Source organism: Oncorhynchus kisutch, unplaced genomic scaffold (genome assembly GCF_002021735.2).
Source record: "Oncorhynchus kisutch isolate 150728-3 unplaced genomic scaffold, Okis_V2 Okis03b-Okis08b_hom, whole genome shotgun sequence".
In the NCBI taxonomy this organism is placed as follows: Eukaryota; Metazoa; Chordata; class Actinopteri; order Salmoniformes; family Salmonidae; genus Oncorhynchus; species Oncorhynchus kisutch.
The window spans coordinates 9,981,996-10,006,993 of record NW_022261980.1 but is presented as its reverse complement, the minus strand read 5'-3'; the positions used below and the strand labels follow the sequence as shown (position 1 = coordinate 10,006,993).

At 42.7% G+C, this 24,998-nt stretch overlaps 1 protein-coding gene across 1 annotated transcript in view; it reads left to right on the top strand.

Annotated features, from left to right (window-relative positions):
- Positions 1-20,052, top strand: part of LOC109879254 (leucine-rich repeat-containing protein 4C-like) — a 45,877-nt gene extending 25,825 nt beyond the window's left edge. Inside the window, exon 2 of the mRNA XM_031812536.1 lies at positions 17,371-20,052. Within this exon, the coding sequence (XP_031668396.1) occupies positions 17,398-19,263 (1,866 nt within the window). The 5' untranslated portion in view covers positions 17,371-17,397 and the 3' untranslated portion in view covers positions 19,264-20,052. The remainder of the gene's footprint in view (positions 1-17,370) is intronic.
- Positions 20,053-24,998: the final 4,946 nt, after the last annotated feature.

The window sequence follows — 24,998 nt, the reverse complement described above, 5'->3', positions numbered from 1 at the left end:
GTTCACAAAAGAACAAACAGATCAAAATGACTCTCATCTTACTGAGGGAATGACAATGCTTCACTTACTGTCTGGAAAAGAATGAGAGTCTTACAGTACATTTTTCATAGGTTTTTCAGCATTTGCCTTTCCTCAGAATGATCACTTGAATACAGAAAAAATAGCTAATGTTCAAATGTGCAAACGCTTCAGTCTGCTGAGCTTCAGCACGACATATGTGGCAAAGGATTCACATTCATCTTGTTCAGTTATAAATGCTTTGCAGATCCATCCTCCTGAACAGGTCACTGGACTAAAACGGTAGCATGCAAGCAAGTTGTGTGTTTTTGTGTTTCTTCCTGAGGTTAATAACTGTCTAACAGTGATGCAAGACTTTATTTGATGTATTTCTTATTCATATTTATTTTTTTTGACTATATTTTACCATCTTTATAATTTACCACTAACCCTACTACCCCTCCCCTAATTGGAATAAACTCATTCAATATATTTTCCATCTTTATAATTTACCACTAACCCTACTACCCCTCCCCTAATTGGAATAAACTCATTCAATATATTTTCCATCTTTATAATTTACCACTAACCCTACTACCCCTCCCCTAATTGGAATAAACTCATTCAATATATTTTCCATCTTTATAATTTACCACTAACCCTACTACCCCTCCCCTAATTGGAATAAACTCATTCAATATATTTTCCATCTTTATAATTTACCACTAACCCTACTACCCCTCCCCTAATTGGAATAAACTCATTCAATATATTTTCCATCTTTATAATTTACCACTAACCCTACTACCCCTCCCCTAATTGGAATAAACTCATTCAATATATTTTCCATCTTTATAATTTACCACTAACCCTACTACCCCTCCCCTAATTGGAATAAACTCATTCAATATATTTTCCATCTTTATAATTTACCACTAACCCTACTACCCCTCCCCTAATTGGAATAAACTCATTCAATATATTTTCCATCTTTATAATTTACCACTAACCCTACTACCCCTCCCCTAATGGGAGTAAACTAATGGACAACAATACGTAGGCTTACACTTCCTGTAACGTCGTTCTTCGTTTGTCGAAAGAGAGTCGGACCGAAATGCAGCGTGGTGGTTACTCATGTTCTTTAATGAAGGAAAAGGTGACGATACATGAAATAACTTAATAAATACAAAAACAACAAACGGAACGTGAAACCTAATACAGCCTATCTGGTGAAACTACACAGAGACAGGAACAATCACCCACGAAAGACAAAGCGAAACTCAGGCTACCTAAATACGGTTCCCAATCAGAGGCAACGAGAATCACCTGACTGCTGATTGAGAACCGCCTCAGGCAGCCAAGCCTATACAACAACCCTAATCAGCCGCGATCCCAAATACTACAAACCCCAATACGAAATACAATAACATAAACCCCTGTCACACCCTGGCCTGACCAAATATATAACGAAAACACAAAATACAATGACCAAGGCGTGACACTTCCAGCTTCTACATACTATACACATTTACAGGACACGGTGACCCAAGCCTTAGCATAGTGTTCACATTGATTTAACTAGCACACTGGTCTACACTCCGGTCCTGGAGAGTTGCTGGGTGATTTAACTAACACACTGGTCTACACTCCGGTCCTGGAGAGTTGCTGGGTGATTTAACTAGCACACTGGTCTACACTCCATCCTGGAGAGTTGCTGGGTGATTTAACTAGCACACTGGTCTACACTCTGTCCTGGAGAGTTGCTGGGTGATTTAACTAGCACACTGGTCTACACTCCGTCCTGGAGAGTTGCTGGGTGATTTAACTAGCACACTGGTCTACACTCCGGTCCTGGAGAGTTGCTGGGTGATTTAACTAGCACACTGGTCTACACTCCGGTCCTGGAGAGTTGCTGGGTGATTTAACTAGCACACTGGTCTACACTCCGGTCCTGGAGAGTTGCTGGGTGATTTAACTAGCACACTGGTCTACACTCCGGTCCTGGAGAGTTGCTGGGTGATTTAACTAGCACACTGGTCTACACTACGGTCCTGGAGAGTTGCTGGGTGATTTAACTAGCACACTGGTCTACACTACGGTCCTGGATAGTTGCTGGGTGATTTAACTAGCACACTGGTCTACACTCTGGTCCTGGAGAGTTGCTGGGTGATTTAACTAGCTAACTGGTCTACACTCTGGTCCTGGAGAGTTGCTGGGTGATTTAACTAGCTAACTGGTCTACACTCCGTCCTGGAGAGTTGCTGGGTGATTTAACTAGCACACTGGTCTACACTCCGTCCTGGAGAGTTGCTGGGTGATTTAACTTGCACACTGGTCTACACTCCGTCCTGGAGAGTTGCTGGGTGATTTAACTAGCACACCGGTCTACACTACGTTCCTGGGGAGTTGCTGGGTGATTTAACTAACACACTGGTCTACACTCCGTCCTGGAGAGTTGCTGGGTGATTTAACTAGCACACTGGTCTACACTCCGGTCCTGGAGAGTTGCTGGGTGATTTAACTAGCACACTGGTCTACACTCCGGTCCTGGAGAGTTGCTGGGTGATTTAACTTGCACACTGGTCTACACTACGTTCCTGGGGAGTTGCTGGGTGATTTAACTAACACACTGGTCTACACTACGGTCCTGGATAGTTGCTGGGTGATTTAACTAGCACACTGGTCTACACTCTGGTCCTGGAGAGTTGCTGGGTGATTTAACTAGCTAACTGGTCTACACTCTGGTCCTGGAGAGTTGCTGGGTGATTTAACTAGCTAACTGGTCTACACTCCGTCCTGGAGAGTTGCTGGGTGATTTAACTAGCACACTGGTCTACACTCCGTCCTGGAGAGTTGCTGGGTGATTTAACTTGCACACTGGTCTACACTCCGTCCTGGAGAGTTGCTGGGTGATTTAACTAGCACACTGGTCTACACTACGTTCCTGGGGAGTTGCTGGGTGATTTAACTAACACACTGGTCTACACTCCGTCCTGGAGAGTTGCTGGGTGATTTAACTAGCACACTGGTCTACACTCCGGTCCTGGAGAGTTGCTGGGTGATTTAACTAGCACACTGGTCTACACTCCGGTCCTGGAGAGTTGCTGGGTGATTTAACTTGCACACTGGTCTACACTCCGTCCTGGAGAGTTGCTGGGTGATTTAACTAGCACACTGGTCTACACTACGTTCCTGGAGAGTTGCTGGGTGATTTAACTTGCACACTGGTCTACACTCCGTCCTGGAGAGTTGCTGGGTGATTTAACTAGCACACTGGTCTACACTACGTTCCTGGGGAGTTGCTGGGTGATTTAACTAACACACTGGTCTACACTCCGTCCTGGAGAGTTGCTTGGTGTGAACCCTGTGTTTTTGTTGGTGAACATCAAGTTAATGATTGGATATACTGTAGTTTGTTCTATGATTAATCATGAAATGTGTTATAAAGTGAATGATCCCTTATGAAAGATCCTCCAATATCCTAATTTGCTGTTGTTGTTGTTCCGTAAACATCCAGATTGATTGAGACACTCTCTTGTTCAGCGTTATAGTATGGCTCCTACATGTGTTGAACCATATTTTTGGGGGGTCACTTCATTTCACAGACGTCCTTGGCAACCATGCCATAACTTCAGCAGAGGAGGCTGGTGGGAGGAGCAATATGGAGGACAGGCTCATTGTAATGGCTGGAATGGAATCAATGGAACGGTATCAGACACATCAAACATATAGAAACCACGTTTGACTCCATTCCATTCCAGCTATTACAATGAGCCCATCCTCCTATAGCTCCTCCCACCAGCCTCCCCCGAACCCCAGAGAAGTGTTTTCTATTATCCACTTGTCCCCATACACATGTCTGTCCCTGACTGAGAGAGTGCTACTCCGACATAGCCCAGATAATGTGTTTCCCACTTCTTATAGAACAGGTTTCACACACTTAACCCTCCACAAAGATTACGTTACTCACTGTGATATTGATTTTAAAAAAATGGTTTGTCGGGTGTTTTAAGGAATATTCTATAAAATGTCAATCTTGAAACAGATTACACGGTAATCCAATCCAGTTTATCCTCTTACGCGTTTAGAGAACCCACACTCTTAGTTAACCCATTCAGTTGCAATCGGCTGCAACGTTCACTAGAGGGTCCCTTTTGACAGAGATCCAGGATGTCAACCCTAGCCTCAGGCCCCAACCTTATCTGTTCTTCTACAATTGGAAAAATAGGTGCTTTTATGATGTGGATACAACACCACTGGAAGCAACAGCAAACAAAAACGCTTAACCTAGTTCTATCATTTACAAAATGTGAAAACCATGTCCTTTATGATGTGGATACAACACCACTGGAAGCAACAGCAAACAAAAACGCTTAACCTAGTTCTATCATTTACAAAATGTGAAAACGATGTCCTTTATGATGTGGATCAACAAAGCATCCACAAACAGAACTCTTAATCTAGTTCTATAATATACAAAATGTGAAAACCATGTCCTTTATGATGTGAATCAACAAAGCATCCACAAACAGAACTCTTAATCTAGTTCTATGAAGCAGTGAGAAGCACATAAAGGTAAATTATTAGTAAATTGAATCTGTAATGTTTTAGACTGCAAGGGCAACGCGTACGGTATTTTAATGTAACGAATGTCCCTAACAGATGCTCACGTACTTCTCTTTAGTGAATATTCAACACGTTCAAATGTATTTTGACATTGCAAGTTGAAAAGCACCGATCCTCCCTCTTACTGATGTCTATATTTAGGAGACTGGTGGGTCAGAAAGAATAAAACAGGACCAAAATGGGTATTGTAGTGCGGAGAACACAGTTACCCTGAGGCCCCTATCACAACACTGCGTGACATAAGAGCACTGCATCACTCTGAATACTACTCACTCACCAGTCCAGTTACCATGACACATCCCACACTTCCATCCATGTCTGAGCCCATTTGAGCTTCTCCTTCATTCCTTGTGAAATGAAATGCAAAACATGATTGATTTGGCACATTAGCTTTTGTATTAGCAGACCGGGTCTTGCTACATGGTAGAAACAGGGATGGTATTGTCTGATAAAGCATGTATGTCTATCATTAGCATCGAGACAAGAGGACTGTGTGTGTAGTGTACTTACACCTGAATGAAAATTAGATCATATTATACACTGAGTGGACAAAACATTAGGAACACCTGCTTTTACCATGACAGATAGGTGAACGCTGAATGATGAATGTCACTTGTTAAATCCACTTCAATCAGTGTAGATGAAGGGGAGGAGATGGATTAAAGAAGGATTTTCAAGCCTTGAGACAATTGAGTCATGGATTGTTTATGTGTTCCTTTCAGAGGGTGAACGGGCAAGACAAAATATTTAAGTGCCTTTGAACAGGTTATGGTAGTAGGTGCCAGGTGCACCGCTTTGTGTCAAGAACTGCAACGCAGTTGGGGTTTTCACGCTCAACAGTTTCCTGTGTGTATCAAGAATAGTCCACCACCCAAAGGACATCCAGCCAACTTGACACAACCGTAGAAAGAGTCAACATGGGCCAGCATCCCTGTGGAACGCTTGGTAGAGTCCATGTCCTGACGAATTGACGCTGTTCTGAGGGCAAAAGGGGGCCAACTAATGTTCCGTACACTCAGTGTATATACACTATGATACATGAAACTTATCTGCATTCATGTTGGTATAAATGATGCTAATTTGGATGTAGATTCTACTGAAGTTAGTTGGTGGTACTGAAAAGTCAGGCGATAACTGTAAGCTTTTCTGAGTGACAGACACAGTGATATTTTCACAGACTCCCACCACACATACATAATCAGATTTCCCTCAACTAGGGTGTTGTGTTCTACCCAATCCATCTAGAGTCCTGTGTTCTACCCAATCCATCTAGAGTCCTGTGTTCTACCCAATCCATCTAGTGTGCTGTGTTCTACCCAATCCATCTAGAGTCCTGTGTTCTACCCAATCCATCTAGAGTCCTGTGTTCTACCCAATCCATCTAGAGTCCTGTGTTCTACCCAATCCATCTAGAGTCCTGTGTTCTACCCAATCCATCTAGAGTCCTGTGTTCTACCCAATCCATCTAGAGTCCTGTGTTTTACCCAATCCATCTAGAGTCCTGTGTTCTACCCAATCCATCTACAGTCCTGTGTTTTACCCAATCCATCTAGAGACCTGTGTTTTACCCAATCCATCTAGAGACCTGTGTTTTACCCAATCAATCTAGAGACCTGTGTTTTACCCAATCCATCTAGAGACCTGTGTTTTACCCAATCCATCTAGAGTCCTGTGTTTTACCCAATCCATCTAGTGTCCTGTGTTTTACCTAATCCATCTAAAGTCCTGTGTTCTACCCAATCCATCTAGTGTCCTGTGTTTTACCCAATCCATCTAAAGTCCTGTGTTCTACCCAATCCATCTAAAGTCCTGTGTTCTACCCAATCCATCTAGAGTCCTGTGTTCTACCCAATCCATCTAGAGTCCTGTGTTCTACCCAATCCATCTAGTGTCCTGTGTTCTACCCAATCCATCTAGAGTCCTGTGTTTTACCCAATCCATCTAGAGTCCTGTGTTCTACCCAATCCATCTAGAGTCCTGTGTTTTACCCAATCCATCTAGAGTCCTGTGTTTTACCCAATCCATCTAGAGTCCTGTGTTTTACCCAATCCATCTAGTGTCCTGTGTTTTACCCAATCCATCTAGTGTCCTGTGTTCTACCCAATCCATCTACAGTCCTGTGTTCTACCCAATCCATCTAGTGTCCTGTGTTCTACCCAATCCATCTAGAGTCCTGTGTTTTACCCAATCCATCTAGAGTCCTGTGTGTTACCCAATCCGTCTAGTGTCCTGTGTTTATTTTAGCAAGATGTTATCCTGTATTTTAAGCCTAATCCAGAATGAGAATTACACCCAAAATGAAATCCATTGTCTGAGGATTGTGTTGCACTATCTGACATGAACCAAACAGGGGACAGTTTGATGAAACAGCTTCAAATAAAAGGTCCAAAACACATGATTACGCAAAACATCATTATTACGTCATTATCATTATTTCCATTATTACGTCATTATCATTATTTCCATTATTACGTCATTATTTCAATCATTGTTGGCATTGTGTAACGGTCTCTAATGTGGCACATTGCTTATCTTGTTTCATGCGTCATATTAGTCTCAATCAGACAATCACATTATATTATTCACGCATATGAGAGCTGATTGCTCCTTTTTTATGCTCTTGTGATCACAGCATCTTAAAATAGATCTCTTGTATACATGTCATGATCATGAGTACATTCCGCTACTTGTCTACAGCAGGGTTCGCTAACTGAATCTAGTTGATCCCTGGTCTACGGTCTGAGATCATGTACTGACGGCCCTCGGGCTGAATCTAGTTGATCCCTGGTCTACGGTCTGAGATTATGTACTGACGGCTCTCGGGCTGAATCTAGTTGATCCCTGGTCTACAGTCTGAGATCATGTACTGACGGCACTCAGGCTGAATCTAGTTGATCCCTGGTCTACGGTCTGAGATCATGTACTGACGGCCCTCGGGCTGAATCTAGTTGATCCCTGGTCTACGGTCTGAGATCATGTACTGTATGGTCCCTCAGTAATGTTTTGGTTTTCACATTGATTACATTGCTGAACTTTTGACCTTGCTTGCTGTGCCAAACAAATACTGTATGTCGGTCTGTAATTGAAATCAAGCACACAAGTGCTTGTAGACGTACACAGATGTACTGTCTCAATTTATCCAGTTTCTCACAGCAGGAAAATGATCCTGCATCAACAGGAAATAGAAGTTGTTATGTGGATTATAATTCAGGGATATTTTTGAAAAAGGTTGATACATTTTTAGTTAGGATAGATGAAGTCTGATACTTTAAAGTGGAAATTACAAACTTTAGAAGCCCTTTTCAAATCTGGAATTTGCATTTCCTGTTGTCCAGGAAAATGATCTGTGACGACACACATGATCAAATGAAGAGAGCACCTCTCTATTAGACCATGTAACTTTCAGCATCTTAAAATAGATCACCTTACCTCCCGGCCCGACAAGCATTAAAAAAACACCTGTTCCTAGCTAAATGTTCAGTGTTTTTCAATTCATTATTAGAAAAATTGTAAAAACCTATCATAGTGAGTGTGAGAGATTTGTTTTCATGCACGAAAATATACAGTGGATTCCAAAATAATTGGATCCCTTGGATAAAGATGATAAAAATAGACTGTATGAAATAAATTATACAAATACTGAGCTACACTACATGGCCAAAAGTATGTGGATTCAACTACACCTGTTGCTGACAGTGTATAAAATCGAGCACACAGCCATGCAATCTCCATAGACAAAAACATTTGAAGTTGAATGGCCTGTGCTGAAGAGCTCAGTGACTTTCAACGTGACACTGTCATAGGATGCCACCTTTCCAATAAGTCAGTTCAAATTTCTGCCCTGCTAGAACTACCCTGGTCAACTGTAAGTGCTGTTATTATGAAGTGGAAATGTCTAGGAGCAAAACGGCTCAGCTGTGAAGTGGTAGGCCACACAAGCTCACAAAACGGGACCGCCGTCTGTCCTGGGTTGCAACACTCACTACCGATTTCCAAACTATCTCTGGAAGCAACTTCAGCACAATAACTGTTTGTCGGGAGCAATGTTCCCTCTGATTCTTTCCAGCACTGAGCAAATTTCAGGTCTGCTGAGTGCAAACTTCTAGCTAGCATTTACTGTGAACACTGAGGCTGTCCCCGCTTTATGTTACAGTAGCCATGTAGCCATGTAGGCTACTGTGGATACTTGATCATAATGTAGGCCTACCAGAATGGCCTACCATCAAAAACAATTGAGAAAATGAATCCCATAAAATTTTATAATGGAAATAGCTGTTCTATCATTCAGCCTACAGTAGCACCCAATGTGTTGTGTTCAATGTAGGCCTACGTTCCATGATACTTTTTTAAAAATCCGCAGGGCCTGACATGAACCTGTTTATCAACTTGTCCTTCAGTAGCAGCAGCTTTTATGTGAGTGGGTGTGTGTAGAGTCAGTGTAAATGTATGTGCATATTATGTGTGAGTGAGAAAATGATGGAGTGAGTGTTTGTGTGTGTGTTGGAGTGACAGTATGTGTGTGAGTGTGTAGGGCCCTGTGAGTGTGCATAGAGTCAGTACAAATACTGAAATAAAATGTCAATAAAGATAAGGTCAACTTCTGTTGTTGGATGCAAGAAACCCCTTCACAAAATAAAATACATTATTATTCTCATACCATTATTAGAGAGAATCAGACAAATGATGCTACCCTCTGCCTATTGGCCACTTAGCTTATTCGAGCCTGTTTCAAAATGCAACAATGCTCCTTTAAGACAAAAAAAGCTCTTTACCTGACTCACTTTTCAAATATGTCTAGAAATGTATACATTTTGTGCTCTTGTAGGAAGCAATCACTCCCCTATTGCTGACTACAAATGATCTATAACTGGGCTAATAACTCACTAACTAGCAAAGGATATCAACAAAATGTGCAGTTGTGGCTACATTCAGCTCTCGTGTTGATCGGGGGGAAAAAGAGCATCTACTCATGACTGCTCATGCTGTAAACACAGTCCAGTTCAAAGTAAATGGCACAGATTCATATATGGCAATGGTCTATTTGCATATAGGCCTACTGCAGGTCTGATTGTTTATGCCGCGCTGGTCTGTGAAGAGTACGGGCTGAGTAGTGCATGTCAATGTAATAGAATCCTACTCCGATACGTTCTGCCTACAACAAAATCTATTGCATAGTTTGTTTTGTTTCGGTATGTTGCATTGAAAGTGGCTAATATTGCGTTGATTCGATCACAATTGCCACAGTAAAGGGAAATGTTGATAGTGTTAACAGGGAAAGCTCTAGAACAGTGGTCACCACCCTTTTCTGAGTCAAGGTCACTTTCTGAGTCAAAATGCAAGCAGAGAACTACCGCTCAGATTTTTTTTAACATGACTTAAAAAACATAAGCCTCCCAAGTGGTGCAGTGGTCTAAGGCACTGCATCGCAGTGCTTGAGGGGTCACTACAGACCCAGGTTCGATCCCAGGCTGTGTCAACCAGGAGATCCATGAGGTGGTGCACAATTGGCCCAGTGTTGTCAGGGTTAGGGGAGGGTTTGGTTGCCTGGGATTTCCTTGTCCCATTGTGCTCTAGCGACTCCTTGTGGTGGTCCGGGTGCTTGCAAGCTGACTTCCGCTCACTGTACAGTGTTTCCGCCGACTCATTGGTATGGCTGGTTTCCTGGTTAAGTGACCAGTGTGCCAAGAAGCAGTGCGGCTTGGCAGGGTCATGTTTCATGGGACGCATGTCTCTTGACCTTCGCCTCTCCCGAGTCCGTAGGGGAGTTGCAGCAATGGGACAAGACTGTAACTACCAATTGGATATCACGAAAAAGTACACAGAAAATATATATTAAAAACAACAAGTTGTAAGCCTGTGCACATTAACCAATTAAAAACAGAATTGTAGCAATGAGGTTTGTGCAGTAAACTACAGGCCCAAAACATCACCGCATACTAGCTTTGCTTGAATTGCCCTGCCAATGCATTGTTGTTCAAGCCATTTAAAAATATATATATTTGGATTATATTGAAGGCTATATGAATGATCACACCGGTAATATATCTGTTTGTTGTATTACTTGGGAGGCACAGCTGAGTGATCATACATTTAAATTATTTGCTTTTTATTTTTTATTTCACTGGGCTGATGGTGCCTGCATCTGATGGTCAGTCTCAGCGGAGAGAAAGAGCAGCAGACTGAGGGTCAGTCTCAGTGGAGAGAAAGAGCAGCAGGCTGAGGGTCAGTCTCAGTGGAGAGAAAGAGCAGCAGGCTGAGGGTCAGTCTCAGCGGAGAGAAAGAGCAGCAGACTGAGGGTCAGTCTCAGTGGAGAGAAAGAGCAGCAGGCTGAGGGTCCGTCTCAGTGGAGAGAAAGAGCAGCAGACTGAGGGTCAGTCTCAGTGGAGAGAAAGAGCAGCAGACTGAGGGTCAGTCTCAGTGGAGAGAAAGAGCAGCAGACTGAGGGTCCGTCTCAGAGGAGAGAAAGAGCAGCAGACTAGGGTCAGTCTCAGTGGAGAGAAAGAGCAGCAGACTGAGGGTCAGTCTCAGTGGAGAGAAAGAGCTGCTGACTGAGGGTCCATCTCAGTGGAGAGAAAGAGCAGCAGACTGAGGGTCAGTCTCAGTGGAGAGAATTAGCAGCAGACTGAGGGTCAGTCTCAGTGGAGAGAAAGAGCAGCAGACTGAGGGTCCGTCTCAGCGGAGAGAAAGAGCAGCAGACTGAGGGTCCGTCTCAGTGGAGAGAAAGAGCAGCAGACTGAGGGTCAGTCTCAGCGGAGAGAAAGAGCAGCAGACTGAGGGTCAGTCTCAGTGGAGAGAGAGAGCAGCAGACTGAGGGTCGTCTCTCAACATCCCTCTGCTCTCCCTTTCCTCCACTGACACTGACCACAAAGAAACACCGTGTTTCAGCTGATGGCCAAACTGGAGTCGCACCGCATTATTTCTGCCTCATGTACAAATTCATGTTGTTCCTCTTATGAACAGAGAAAGTGAAATATTCCTTGATGTAAAAAAAATACCCAAACTGCTAAAAATAACAAGAAGGAAAGCCTATAGACTTTCCTACTCATTCATTACTGCTGTAGTGTTTGTTGTAGCGCTGAGTGGAAATAGGAAGAACTCACATTTCATGGCTTATAAAAGTGTTGAATACAAAGTGTTGACATTGCTGAGTAAGAACTGAAACATGAACTCAGTCATAAAAACAGCATCTCTTTGCTGTTCTCATTGAGTCTCTCTCATGGTTTTAAACATTTTGGAATCTCACAGTATCAACTTTGCTGTAGCTTTCTTTTATGCCTGCTACGTTACTGCAAACATGGTAATCTGAGCCGTCCGATTGGCCAGCGGTAACACTATAGTGCACTTGATTTGCTCTCTGATTCCCCCCTGGAAGACAGAGTTTGTACCTTCAGCCCGAGACAAATAAAAAATATTGGAACACAGGGCTTTATCGTTTAGTTTTCTACAGAAATGTTTGTCGATCAACTAGGAATGCCTTGGTGACCACTGCTCTAGAAAGTCTAGAGTGTAGTTCAATCTTGTGCTTCTCTCTGTGGGCTGATATTTCTGTGTCTTTTAGAGGGAACTTTGGTCAGGAGCTTCATGAAATTGGTATCCGTGGCTGGAGTGGTATAAAGCTCGCTGGAGCAGTGGAAACGCCTTCTCTGGAGTGATGAATCACGCCTCACCATCTGGCAGTCCGATGGACAAATCTGTGTTTGGCGGATGCCAGAAGAACACTACCTGCCCCAATGCATAATGCCAACTGTAAAGTTTGGTGGAGGATGAATAATGTTCTGGAGCTGTTTTTCATGTTTCAGGCTCCTCAGTTCCAGTGAAGGGAAGTCTTAACGCTACAGCATACAATGACTTTCTAGACAATTCTGTGCTTCCATCTTTGTGGCTACAGTTTGGGGAAGGCCCTTTCCTGTTTCAGCATGACAATACCCTCATACACAACATGAGGTCCATACAGAAATGTATCAAGTACCAGGACATTTTAGCCAACAACCTGGTTTCCTCTGCCAGGAGGCTGAAACTTGGCCGCAAGTGGATCTTCCAGCAATACAATAACCCCAAGCAACACATCAACATTTTATTTAGGCACTTACCTGTATATTATTACCCAACAGAAACTATTCTGAGTCAATGCTTTTGTCACCATTCATGTTTTTCCATAGGCTTTCCTCCCTGCAATCAGCCATTTAAAGAGATGAGGCTGCTATGCAGAGTGGTTGTAGCGTAATGCCCGGCTTGACAAAACGAACCCCTGCCGGATTCTGTCTGTCATGCAGTTAACCAAACACCACAGCATCAACATAAGAACCTACATTGTTACCCAACAGAAACGATTCTGCGTCAATGCTTTTGTCACTATTTGTGTTTTTCCATAGGCCTCCTTCCCTGCAATCAGCCATTAAAGCGACGAGGCTGCTATGCAGAGTGGTTGTAGCGTAATGCCGGCTTGACAAAACGAACCCCTGCTAGGCCGTGGCCTGATTCCGTCTGACGCCCCCAGTGGAAGTGTCTCTTGGCGGGCTTCTCACACCGCTCTGGAGTGGCATCTCTGCTGGTGCTAACCACTTTCACAGGGGCATATTTAGAGATTCATTTCCCACTGATTAAATCACCCACTCGGCCACGCTGGAAAACGCATTTCCACATCGCTTCACAATTTTCACCGTTTAGAAAACACCTGTCAAAACAGAGTCGTTTTCTATGCCTCCGGGTCCCTCTGAAAGAGACGATTGCTGATATGACTTGAGTTAGAGAAGCTGAGGAGAGATGAGAATGTTAAAGGGCCTTGAAAAACCTTGTTCACTTTTATATTTGACATAACGAGCATTGCTCGTGTATTGTGAGTAGAAACATGTTTGGTATGTGCTAATATATTTTACTCTACATCTCTATCTATTATATTACACATTTTACTCTCTCATGGTAAATGATGCTGTTATATCAGGAGAATATTAGACATAGTTTCTTATGGTGAAAAGCAGTGCATTCGGAAACTATTCAGACCCCTTGACTTTTTCCACATTTTGTTACCTTACAGACCTATTCTAAAATGGATAAAATATTTTTTTCCCTCATCAATCTAAACACAATACCCATAATGACATAGCGAAAACAGTTTAGACATTTTTGCAAATTTAATTTATAAAGAAAACCGAAATGTTAAATTTACATAAGTATTCAGACCCTGTACGCAGTATGTTGTTGAAGCACCTTTGGCAGCGATTACAACCTTAATTCTTCTTGGGTATGATGCTACAAGCTTGGCACACCTGTATTTGGGGAGTTTCTCTCATTCTCTGCAGATCCTCTCATGCTCTGTCAGGTTTGATGGGGAGTGTTGCTGAACAGCTTTTTTCAGGTCTCTCCAGAGATGTTCAATCGGGTTCAAGTTTGGGCTCTGGCTGGACCACTCAAGGACATTCAGAGACTCGTCCCTAAGCCACTCCTGCGTTGTCTTGACTGTGTGCTTAGGGTCGTTATCTCGAACCTTCGCCCATGTCTGAGGTCCTGAGTGCTCTGGATCAGGTTTTCTTCAAGGGTCTCTATGTACTTTGCTCTGTTCATCTTTCCCTCGATCCTGAATACTCTCCCAGTCCCTGCCTCTGAAAAATATTCCCACAGAATATATAAATATATTAGCACATACCAAACATGAATACTTATATGAATACTTATATTATATATGAATACTTATATGAATACTTATATTATATATGAATACTTATATGAATACTTATATTATATATGAATACTTATATTATATATGAATACTTATATGAATACTTATATTATATATGAATACTTATATTATATATGAATACTTATATGAATACTTATATTATATATGAATACTTATATTATATATGAATACTTATATTATATATGAATACTTATATGAATACTTATATTATATATGAATACTTATATTATATATGAATACTTATATGAATACTTATATTATATATGAATACTTATATTATATATGAATACTTATATGAATACTACCAAACATGTTTCTACTCACAATACATGAGCAATGCTCGTTATGTCAAATATAAAAGTGAACAAGGTTTTTCAAGGCCCTTTAACATTCTCATCTCTTCATGCTGCCACCAACGTGCTTCACCATAGGGATGGTGCCAGGTTTCTTCCAGATGTGAGGCTTGGGATTCAGGGCAAAGAGTACAATCTTGGTTTCATCAGACCAGATCATCTTGTTTCTCAGAACTAAGCCATGAGGTCGAAGGAATTGTCCATAGAGCTTCGAGACAGGATTGTGTCGAAGCACAGATCTGTAGAAGGGTACCAAAATATTTTTGCAGCATTGAAGGTCCCAAATAATACAGTGGACTCCATCATTCATAAATGATCAGAGTGAGAGTTGGGTTTTTGGTCACCTCCCTGACTAAGGCCCCTCTTCCACGATTGCTCAGTTTGGCCAGGCGGTCAGACTCTTCTAGGAAGAGTCTTGGTGGTTCCAAACTTCTTCCATTTATGAATGATGGAGGCCACGGTGTTATTTACACAATCCTGTCTCGAAGCTCTATGGACAATTCCTTCGACCTCGTGGCTTAGTTCTTGCTCTGACGTGCACTGCCAACTATGGGACCTTATATAGACAGACGTGTGTGCCTTTGCAAATCATGTCCAATCAATTCAATTTCGCACAGATGGACTCCAATCAAGTTGTAAAAACATCCTAGGGATGATCAATGGAAACAGGATGCACCTGAGCTCGATTTTGAGTCTCATAGTTAAGAGTTTGAATACTTATATTATATATGAATACATATATGAATACTTATATTATATATGAGTACTTATATTATATATGAATACTTATATTATATATGAATACTTATATTATATATGAATACTTATATTATGTATGAATACTTATATTATATATGAATACTTATATGAATACTTATATTATATATGAATACTTATATGAATACTTATATTATATATGAATACTTATATTATATATGAATACTTATATTATATATGAATACTTATATGAATACTTTCATGAATACTTATATGAATACTTATATTATATATGAATACTTATATTATATATGAATACTTATATGAATACTTTCATGAATACTTATATGAATACTTATATTATGTATGAATACTTATATTATATATGAATACTTATATGAGTACTTATATTATATATGAATACTTATATTATATATGAATACTTATATTATATATGAATACTTATATTATATATGAATACTTATATGAATACTTATATTATATATGAATACTTATATGAATACTTATATTATATATGAGTACTTATATTATATATGAATACTTATATTATGTATGAATACTTATATTATATATGAATACTTATATGAATACTTATATTATATATGAATACTTATATGAATACTTATATTATATATGAGTACTTATATTATATATGAATACTTATATTATATATGAATACTTATATTATATATGAATACTTATATTATGTATGAATACTTATATTATATATGAATACTTATATGAATACTTATATTATATATGAATACTTATATGAATACTTATATTATATATGAATACTTATATGAATACTTATATTATATATGAATACTTATATTATATATGAATACTTATATGAATACTTTCATGAATACTTATATGAATACTTATATTATATATGAATACTTATATTATATATGAATACTTATATGAATACTTATTTTTATACATTTGCAAAAATGTCTTAAAACCTGTTTTGCATTGTTGTTTAGGGTATTGTGTTTAGATTGAGGAGGAAAAAATGTAATTTATTACATTTTAGAATAAGGCTGTAATGTAACAAAATTTGCAAAAAGGGAATGGGTCTGAATACTTTCTGAATGCACCGTTTGTTGTTCTATCAGAATAACATTAGACATTGTTTCAACACCAGTACCATCTCTGTTGTTGACTTATTTCTAAGCTGGTAGACACGTCCTCCTCTAAAAACACTTATTGTGAAAAGTGAAATTCATCTACGTTTTGAGACTGAAAAAACAGTCCGTTTTGTGACAAATCAATTTATGAAATGAAGTATACAACAAGATAAATTGACTGTCTGGTTTTATTGTCTTATTGAAGTTTTTTTTACCTTTATTTAACTAGTCAGTTAAGAACAAATTCTTATTTTCAATGAGAGCCTAGGATCAGTGGGTTAACTGCCTGTTCAGGGGGAGAACGACAGATTTGTACCTTGTCAGCTCGGGGTTTGAACTTACAACCTTCCGGTTACTAGTCCAACGCTCTAACCACTAGGCTACCCTGCTGCCCCAAAAGTACAGATGAATAATTAACTTCCCGGGTTAGGTCATAAATGACAACGATTTGTATTTATTTATTGATGAGAGAGTAAAGTTCATATGGGGAGTCCTGTCCTGGGGAGTCCTGACATCCCTGACTGCTCTAATGCTCCACAGATGGACAGTGTTTATGATGACTATCTAGGATGAGTGAACATCCATCCATCCCCAATGATAAGGCAACCACATTTCACCATCTCTCTTCTTCATGTAGGTCATTATCCCAGGCATGTGCATTGAGCACAGACAGTATGGTGTCCCTTCAATAGATTTTATACACATAAAAAGAAGTGGCATTACCCATAATTACCTTCTGTTCTGCATCTAGTTTTCTTTGCTTGTCTTATATTGTTCCACTGCCTAATCTGTTGTACTTTTCTCTCTTCTCTTTACAATATTTCAGAGAGGACCACCAGCCACTGAACTATGAATGCTGATCACAATGATCTCCTCCCTCCAGCGCCAGACAATGAGAGATCCTAGGCTGAGGGGGGCTCGGTCCTATCCCCTCTTCGTGCTACTGTTGGCCCTCCAGATCCTGGCGGTGGCCGGCCTGGTGCGTGCCCAGACCTGCCCCTCTGTCTGCTCCTGCAGCAACCAGTTCAGCAAGGTGATCTGCACCCGCCGGAGCCTGCGCGATGTCCCCGACGGCATCTCAACCAACACACGTTACCTGAATCTTCAGGACAACCTCATCCAGGTGATCAAGGTGGACAGCTTCAAGCATCTACGGCACCTGGAAATCCTGCAGCTTAGCAAGAACCACATTCGCAACATTGAGATTGGCGCCTTCAACGGCCTGGCCAGTCTCAACACCCTGGAGCTGTTCGACAACCGTCTCACCACCATCCCCAATGGGGCGTTCGAGTACCTCTCCAAGCTCAAGGAGCTGTGGCTGAGGAACAACCCCATTGAGAGCATCCCGTCGTACGCCTTCAACCGGGTCCCCTCGCTGCGAAGACTGGACCTTGGAGAGCTCAAGCGGCTCTCCTACATCTCAGATGGAGCCTTCCAGGACCTCAGCAACCTGCGCTACCTGAACCTGGGCATGTGCAACCTCAAGGAGATCCCCAACATCCTACCCTTGGTCAGGCTGGAGGAGCTAGAGATGTCAGGGAACCAGATCTCTGTCATAGGGCCTGGCTCTTTCGCAGGGCTGGCGAACTTGCAGAAGTTGTGGATGATGCACGCTCAGATCCAGACCATCGAGAGGAACTCCTTTGACGACCTCCAGTCCCTGGTGGAGCTCAACCTGGCCCACAACAACCTCACCCTGCTGCCCCATGACCTGTTCACCCCCCTGCACCGCCTGGAGAGAGTCCATCTGCACCATAACCCCTGGAACTGTAACTGTGACATCCTGTGGCTTAGCTGGTGGCTGAAGGAGACAGTGCCTGCCAACACCAGCTGCTGTGCCCGCTGCCACACCCCAGCCAGCTACAGGGGTCGCTACATCGGCGAGCTAGAGCACAGCTACTTCCAGTGCGACGTGCCTGTCATCGTGGAGCCGCCGGCGGACCGTAACGTCACAGAGGGCATGGCGGCTGAGCTCAAGTGCAGAACGAGCTCGTTGACCTCGGTCAGCTGGCTCACCCCCAACGGGTCTCTGGTGACCCACGGGGCGTACAAGGTGCGTCTGGCCGTCCTCAACGACGGGACGTTGAACTTCACCACCGTCACCATGCAGGACACGGGGACTTACACCTGCATGGTGAGCAACACGGCGGGCAACATCTCTGCCTCTGCCGTGCTCAACGTCACCTCGGTGGAGAACAGCGGCGTCACCTACTTCACCACAGTCACCGTGGAGACCACAGAGACAGTCGACGACAGCCAGACTCCTGCTCTTCCACCGATTGGCTGGGTATCATCCTCGACCACCAGGGGGCCTCCAGTCCAGACCAGGACCACAGAGCGGACCTACACCGTCTCTGTTCTGGACCTGGACGGGGAGGGGGACCGCGGCTTGGAGGAGGTGATGAAGACCACCAAGATCATCATCGGCTGCTTCGTGGCCATCACACTCATGGCGGCCGTCTTGCTGGTCATTTTCTACAAGATGAGGAAGCAGAACCACCAGCAGGACCCCGATGGCCCCGCCTCCTCCATGGAGGTCATCACAGTGGAGGAGGAGCTTGCCGGTGTCGCTGCCATGGAGACCCACTTACACCTGCCCCCGTTGGAGCATTACAACCATTACAACACTTACAGGAGCACCTACCACCACTCCCACACACAGGAACCTTTACTGATTCAAGCCAGCTCAAAAGACAATGTGCAAGAGACCCAAATTTGATTGAGATTCATTAGAGGAATCCGATATCAGCTGTCTCATACAGGAAGTATCATGAACAGAATGGCAAGGGTTAGTGAGGGAATGACTTGACACTGACTTGACTGATGATGTTAACGATCAAATGGATCAACATCTTTCAAAATGGATGTTCTATTTGAAAAAGTGTCTTTACAAAACAGAAATTATTTATTTAAAAAATATATGTCTAGTGGCTAAATCAAGAAAAACAAATCTGAATGAGCTTTTTAGCTCCAATTTTTATTTCACCTCTGTGTGATGTTGGGGGAAGAATGGTTCACTGCAAACTCATCTACTCAAATGAATTCTCTACATTCAAACCATGTTCGGATCGTTTCCAAATATGAGTGCAGCAACAGAATAGATTAACAAAGCTTCCATTTGACGATAGGGCCATTTCAGATGAAAATATAATACTGCCTTGTTTGAGAATTTTTATCAAAATGTTTTAAGGTCATTATAATATCCCAGATGCCCTGGTGTTTCCTTTTTCCTTTGGATATATTCACAGCCCTCGAATATTATCACAGCTACATTACATAAAACTGATGAAGAGAGAGGATCGTCGTATTACACTGTACCCTTTCTGTCACTCAAATTAGATGAGATACAGATGTCCCATTGACTTGGCTGTTAATGAAATGAGCAGTGAGGCCAACATGCCTCGGGAACCAGACGGCCAAATGACTGAACATGCATTTTCCCTGCTCCTAATCAACACCTATACATCCTTCACTTAAATTAAGATGAAGGCCTCCCTCCCTACCCTCCCTCCCTCCCTCCCTCCCTCCCTCCCTCCCTCCCTCCCTCCCTCCCTCCCTCCCTCCCTCCCTCCCTCCCTCCCTCCCTCCCTCCCTCCCTCCCTCCCTCCCTCCCTCCCTCCCTCCCTCCCTCCTTCCCTCCCTCCCTCCCTCCCTCCCTCCCTCCCTCCCTCCCTCCCTCCCTCCCTCCCTCCCTCCCTCCTTCCCTCCTTCCCTCCCTCCCTCCCTCCCTCCCTCCTTCCTTCCTTCCTTCCTTCCCTCCCTCCCTCCCTCCCTCCCTCCTACCCTCGTCCTATCACACTCTCGCTCTCTTCTCTCTCTCCCTCCTCTCACGCTGTATCTCTTTCACTCTATCACTCTCCCCCTCCCACCCTCCCTCCCTCCCTCCCTCCCTCCTACCCTCGTCCTATCACACTCTCGCTCTCTTCTCTCTCTCCCTCCTCTCACGCTGTATCTCTTTCACTCTATCACTCTCCCCCTCCTACCCCCCCTCTCTCTTTTCTCACCTCTTTCTCTCTCTCTCTCTCTCTCTCTCTCGCTCTCATTCTTCCAACCCCTCTCCTTCTCCTCTCATCCTACTCTCCGTCCCCCTTTCTCCTTTGCTCATCCTCCTCTCTTACACTCTCCTCTCTCTTCTCCTCTCTCTCTCTTTCTCTGGCACATTCGTCTCTCCTCTCGACATATCTCATTTGTCTCTCTTTAGACATGGGGGGAATGGCAGTGCAGCAGAAGATGTGGGAGAACGAAGGGGAGGCTCCACGGCCCTACAGTAATGTGTTAATGATCTAGATCAGCAGCACTGTCGCGTTACCTTGGTGTCACCCTAGGGTCACAGACGCTCGGGGGCTGATAGCCCGTCTGTTAGCGCAGATAAAGCTTGCATGTAATTCAGCGTGACCCTGGCCAACACAGGAGGCTAACCGTCTGTACTGTCAGTCTGTAGTAAACAGGGAGGTGTAATTGCTCATTAAACTGCATCAGCAGTCCATTGGTAGGCTTCTAGATGAGCTAGAGGAGAAGTTGATCCAGCAAGCAGCTTGAAAACTCCAACCCGTATCCCTTTACACAGCAGCTAATGGAGGAGCTAGTCTTCTGATTTCTGAGAGGCTCGTACTCTGATCTTCTTGGCCATGTTTGTCAGGGAAAAAACACAACCCAAGGCCTTTTGGTGGCGTCTCTCTCATCGTCCATTTATCACAACACCGCCTTGTCCTTTCTCTACTCTGTTTACACGGCGCATTTCATTTGGTAGTTGAGTGAAGGAGGGAGGAAGGAAGGGAATGAGGAAAGGAGGGAGGGGTTTTGGCCCATGATGGCCATGGGGGCAGATATTGAAGATGTGACGCAATAGCAGTGAAAAACAGATAAGGAATGAGGAGCGCAGAAATAGCCGAAGGACAGTCGCCATGGAAACACGGACCTTGTGCGGAACGTGAGGAGGAGCAGATATGCCAGGGCTGTTGTCCCGGAGCTAACAACTGCCGCTTAACTTTACAATACAATTCCCCCCAAATCCACTGTTGGATTGCAGGCTAAAGTGTCTCGGTGAATTACAGGGGCAGGGAGTTATGCTTCAGTTGTATCCACTAAGTTAACATAACTGTGTTGACGGAGAGAATGTTTGGTACGACAGGCAGCACTTTACCAAAGTGGCTACTTAGGGACACATTTGGTTTGCATCAAAGCAGGGTACAGCCAGCTGTCATTAGCTGACATACAGTAAGCGGCCACGACTGCTCGTGTCATGCTTATGACAATACGAAGATAAAGAAAGTCTCACACTCCATATTATGCTCCCGACAACTGAATGGGTAAACGTGACCTTTTCAATATCAGGTGGTGCTGTGGCTCAGGCACTAGAGCATGGCGCTCGCAACACACCACGGTTCTAAGTTTGATTCTCGCTGGTGCCACCCATATGTAAAATGTATGCAAGTCCCTTTGGGTAAAAGTGTCTGCTAAACGGCATAGATCACTATTGTGTTAGTATCTCCAACTGGCATCCAAATAGACTGAATTGACTCAATACGGACATTAGTGCTCAGTGTGAAAGGCATTTGAGTTATGGGTATATGAGCGTGTTGTTTAGTATGTACTGAGCATTCCGCCAGTTGTTTATAATAAAGAAATTGCATATACAGAAGCATTTATTCAGCACTTAAGCATCCATATCCATAAAACATGTATCTGTGACAAGTCCATTCTGCTCTATTCACTGGTTATGTCTGTATATAACTTGTTGCTTGGGCTCGTCAAACAACACATGGACACAGCAGCAGTAGCTTCTGTTCTGGTCCGGTCCAGTCTCACATGCAGGGGATGTTCATATCATTTATAGCCAAGGTTGACCATTCTTTCCCCTTCTAGTGATTCCTTTTCAATGCTTTCAATTCCTTTTCAATGCTTTCAATTCCTTTTCAATGCTTTAGGTGGCTGAATGCTTGACCTTTGACAGTATAGTCTACAGCCAATAAGGCTGTGAGAGATTCATTTCTATGTGGAGCTGGTGATTGGTTTATTGTGTGTTGTTCTGCCAACTGTCCATCTATGGGAGGTTACTGTATTGGGGGTTTTGTCCCTTCTCTCACTTTCTGAGACAATGCTCCTCAAGTGGTACATTTATACGAGATGTATTTTCAACATAACATGCAAAAAAAAAAAAAAGATTTTCACATCAAAATTTTACATGTGCTTATGGATTCAAATGTAAAAGAGAGAGAATGTGAGAGACTGAGGAGTCAAACGGACATCTCCGTTAGCCTCCTTCCCATACCTCTCAAGGAATACAGCGTACATTTATTGATACCAGAGATTGTAGTTCATACCCAAACACCAATAAAAACATGGCTGTTTTTCCAGTATCTTGTGCGGTGCTTTTCATCCCATTCTGCACCTGTAAAGGAAAGTCTGTTGCTACCTCACATTCCAACCAAGGTGCATGAATTTAGGAACAGACTGGAAACTGTACTGTGGGTGGTATTCAGCCGCTTCGATGGGAAATGATTCTCTATTGTCAGAAATCAAGACAGCACTACAGCTTTCATCAGGGTACGTGTTGTGTATTGTTAAACCACCCAGCTAAAGGCTGTGATGCAGAAAGACAAACATTTTCTATTGAACTTCCATTGTCCTTCAAGAGGGGCTGAATATGTGTCACACACACCCATGATATGCCTTTACACAGGCAAATCAGCTTCTCTCTCTCTTTCTATCTTTCTCTCTTTACTCTCCCTCCCTCTCTCTCTCTCTCTCTCTCTCTCACACACACACAGACACACACACACACACACACAAACACACACACACACACACTCACACACAAACACTCATTTTTAATTTGCAGCTCCTTGAATTTGGTCGATTTATAGTGGGAGCATGCTGATGCAGAATTTAATTAGAGAAAAATGAATTGGAAAGAATAATTCCTCGCACCGGAGGAGCTTGTTTTATGAGGTCACAGGAAGGATGCAGATCGTATTAATAGAAAGAGGAAGTGCTCTTTTGACAGTGTTGCCAAATATAGACGTTTTCACTCCCTCCATTGGCTAATTCTTCTCCATCTGAGAGGCACATTCTCCTGTAACTGGCTGACTATGTCTTCACTCTGCCACACTATAGAATCCTTCTCCGCTGTGTTCTATTTCTGCATCACACAGTATTACTATAGGTCTGATGTACTGCCGCTTTGATTAGGGTGAGTATTGGTAAAGTGGGATACTTTCTGAAAATGTGCTTTCCGGGAAAACACTGGGAAACACATTTGGTAATAAGACACTGAATATCCTTTCTTAGTCTTTTTCAAAACCTTAAAAAGGTCCTGCACAGTCATCTTATTTCCCAAGTTAAAATAGCCTTTGAATGACCAAAACATCCACCATAATAATTTTAGGCTATTAAAATGCTTAGAACTGAAGAAATTGTACCTTTTATCTCATCGCCAGCTATTAGAAAGCCTGAAAGAACAGGCTGAGTGGGCGGGGAGCTTACATTCATGAGCTTGCCTTGACTGACAGCTATTTTAAACACCCGTGTGGTCGTTGCCAGGTAACAAGGTAAACAATGGACCACATGTCATTGATGACAAGTTAGACAATGGGCCATGTCATTCCAAGCTGAAAAAGGTACGCCTCAACCCATTTCCTCTGCTAAATGCTCTCATGGTCAACAGAGCTGATCATGGCCTGTTGGATGTCAGAGAAAACAACAACAACACAACTGTATTTCTGTCGTTGTGTAACTAATTACACAATACAGTTGACTGTTCCACTTCTGCACAAGACTGAGTAAAACTTGAGTCACCTTAGAAGCTTAGACAGTGACAGAATGTACTGGACAATTTATTGGTGCCTCTGCATTAGCAATGACAATATGTTCACAACTGTATGTATTGATCATACATTTATTTGATCATTTACAATATACCAGCATAGCCAGAATATTGATCAACATGAACAGTCATGAGAAATGAAGGTGAGAAATGATGGTGAGACATCAATTTACCCCCCAAATATATTAGAGCCATAAGCCTAATATAGGCACCCGGCCACCATCCGGTGTGCAGGACACACTGATATGTACAATTGTTGACACTCACCTCCCGTCCGAATGCTGAAAAAAACAATACAAAGCAACAACGTGATGTCATATCATGTAAAAGTTAATTACTTAGTCTAGGAAACGCAACCGACTACAGAGAACGTAATTATACAGTCGTGGCCAAAAGTTTTGAGAATGACACAAATATTACATTTTCACAAATTCTGCTGCCTCAGTTTGTATGATGGCAATTTACATATACTCCAGAATGTTATGAAGAGTGATCAGATGAATCGCAATTAATTGCAAAGTCCCTCTTTGCCATGCAAATGACCTGAATCCCCCCCCAAAAAATTCACTGCATTTCAGCCCTGCCACAAAAGGACCAGCTGACATTATGTCAGTGATTCTCTTGTTGAC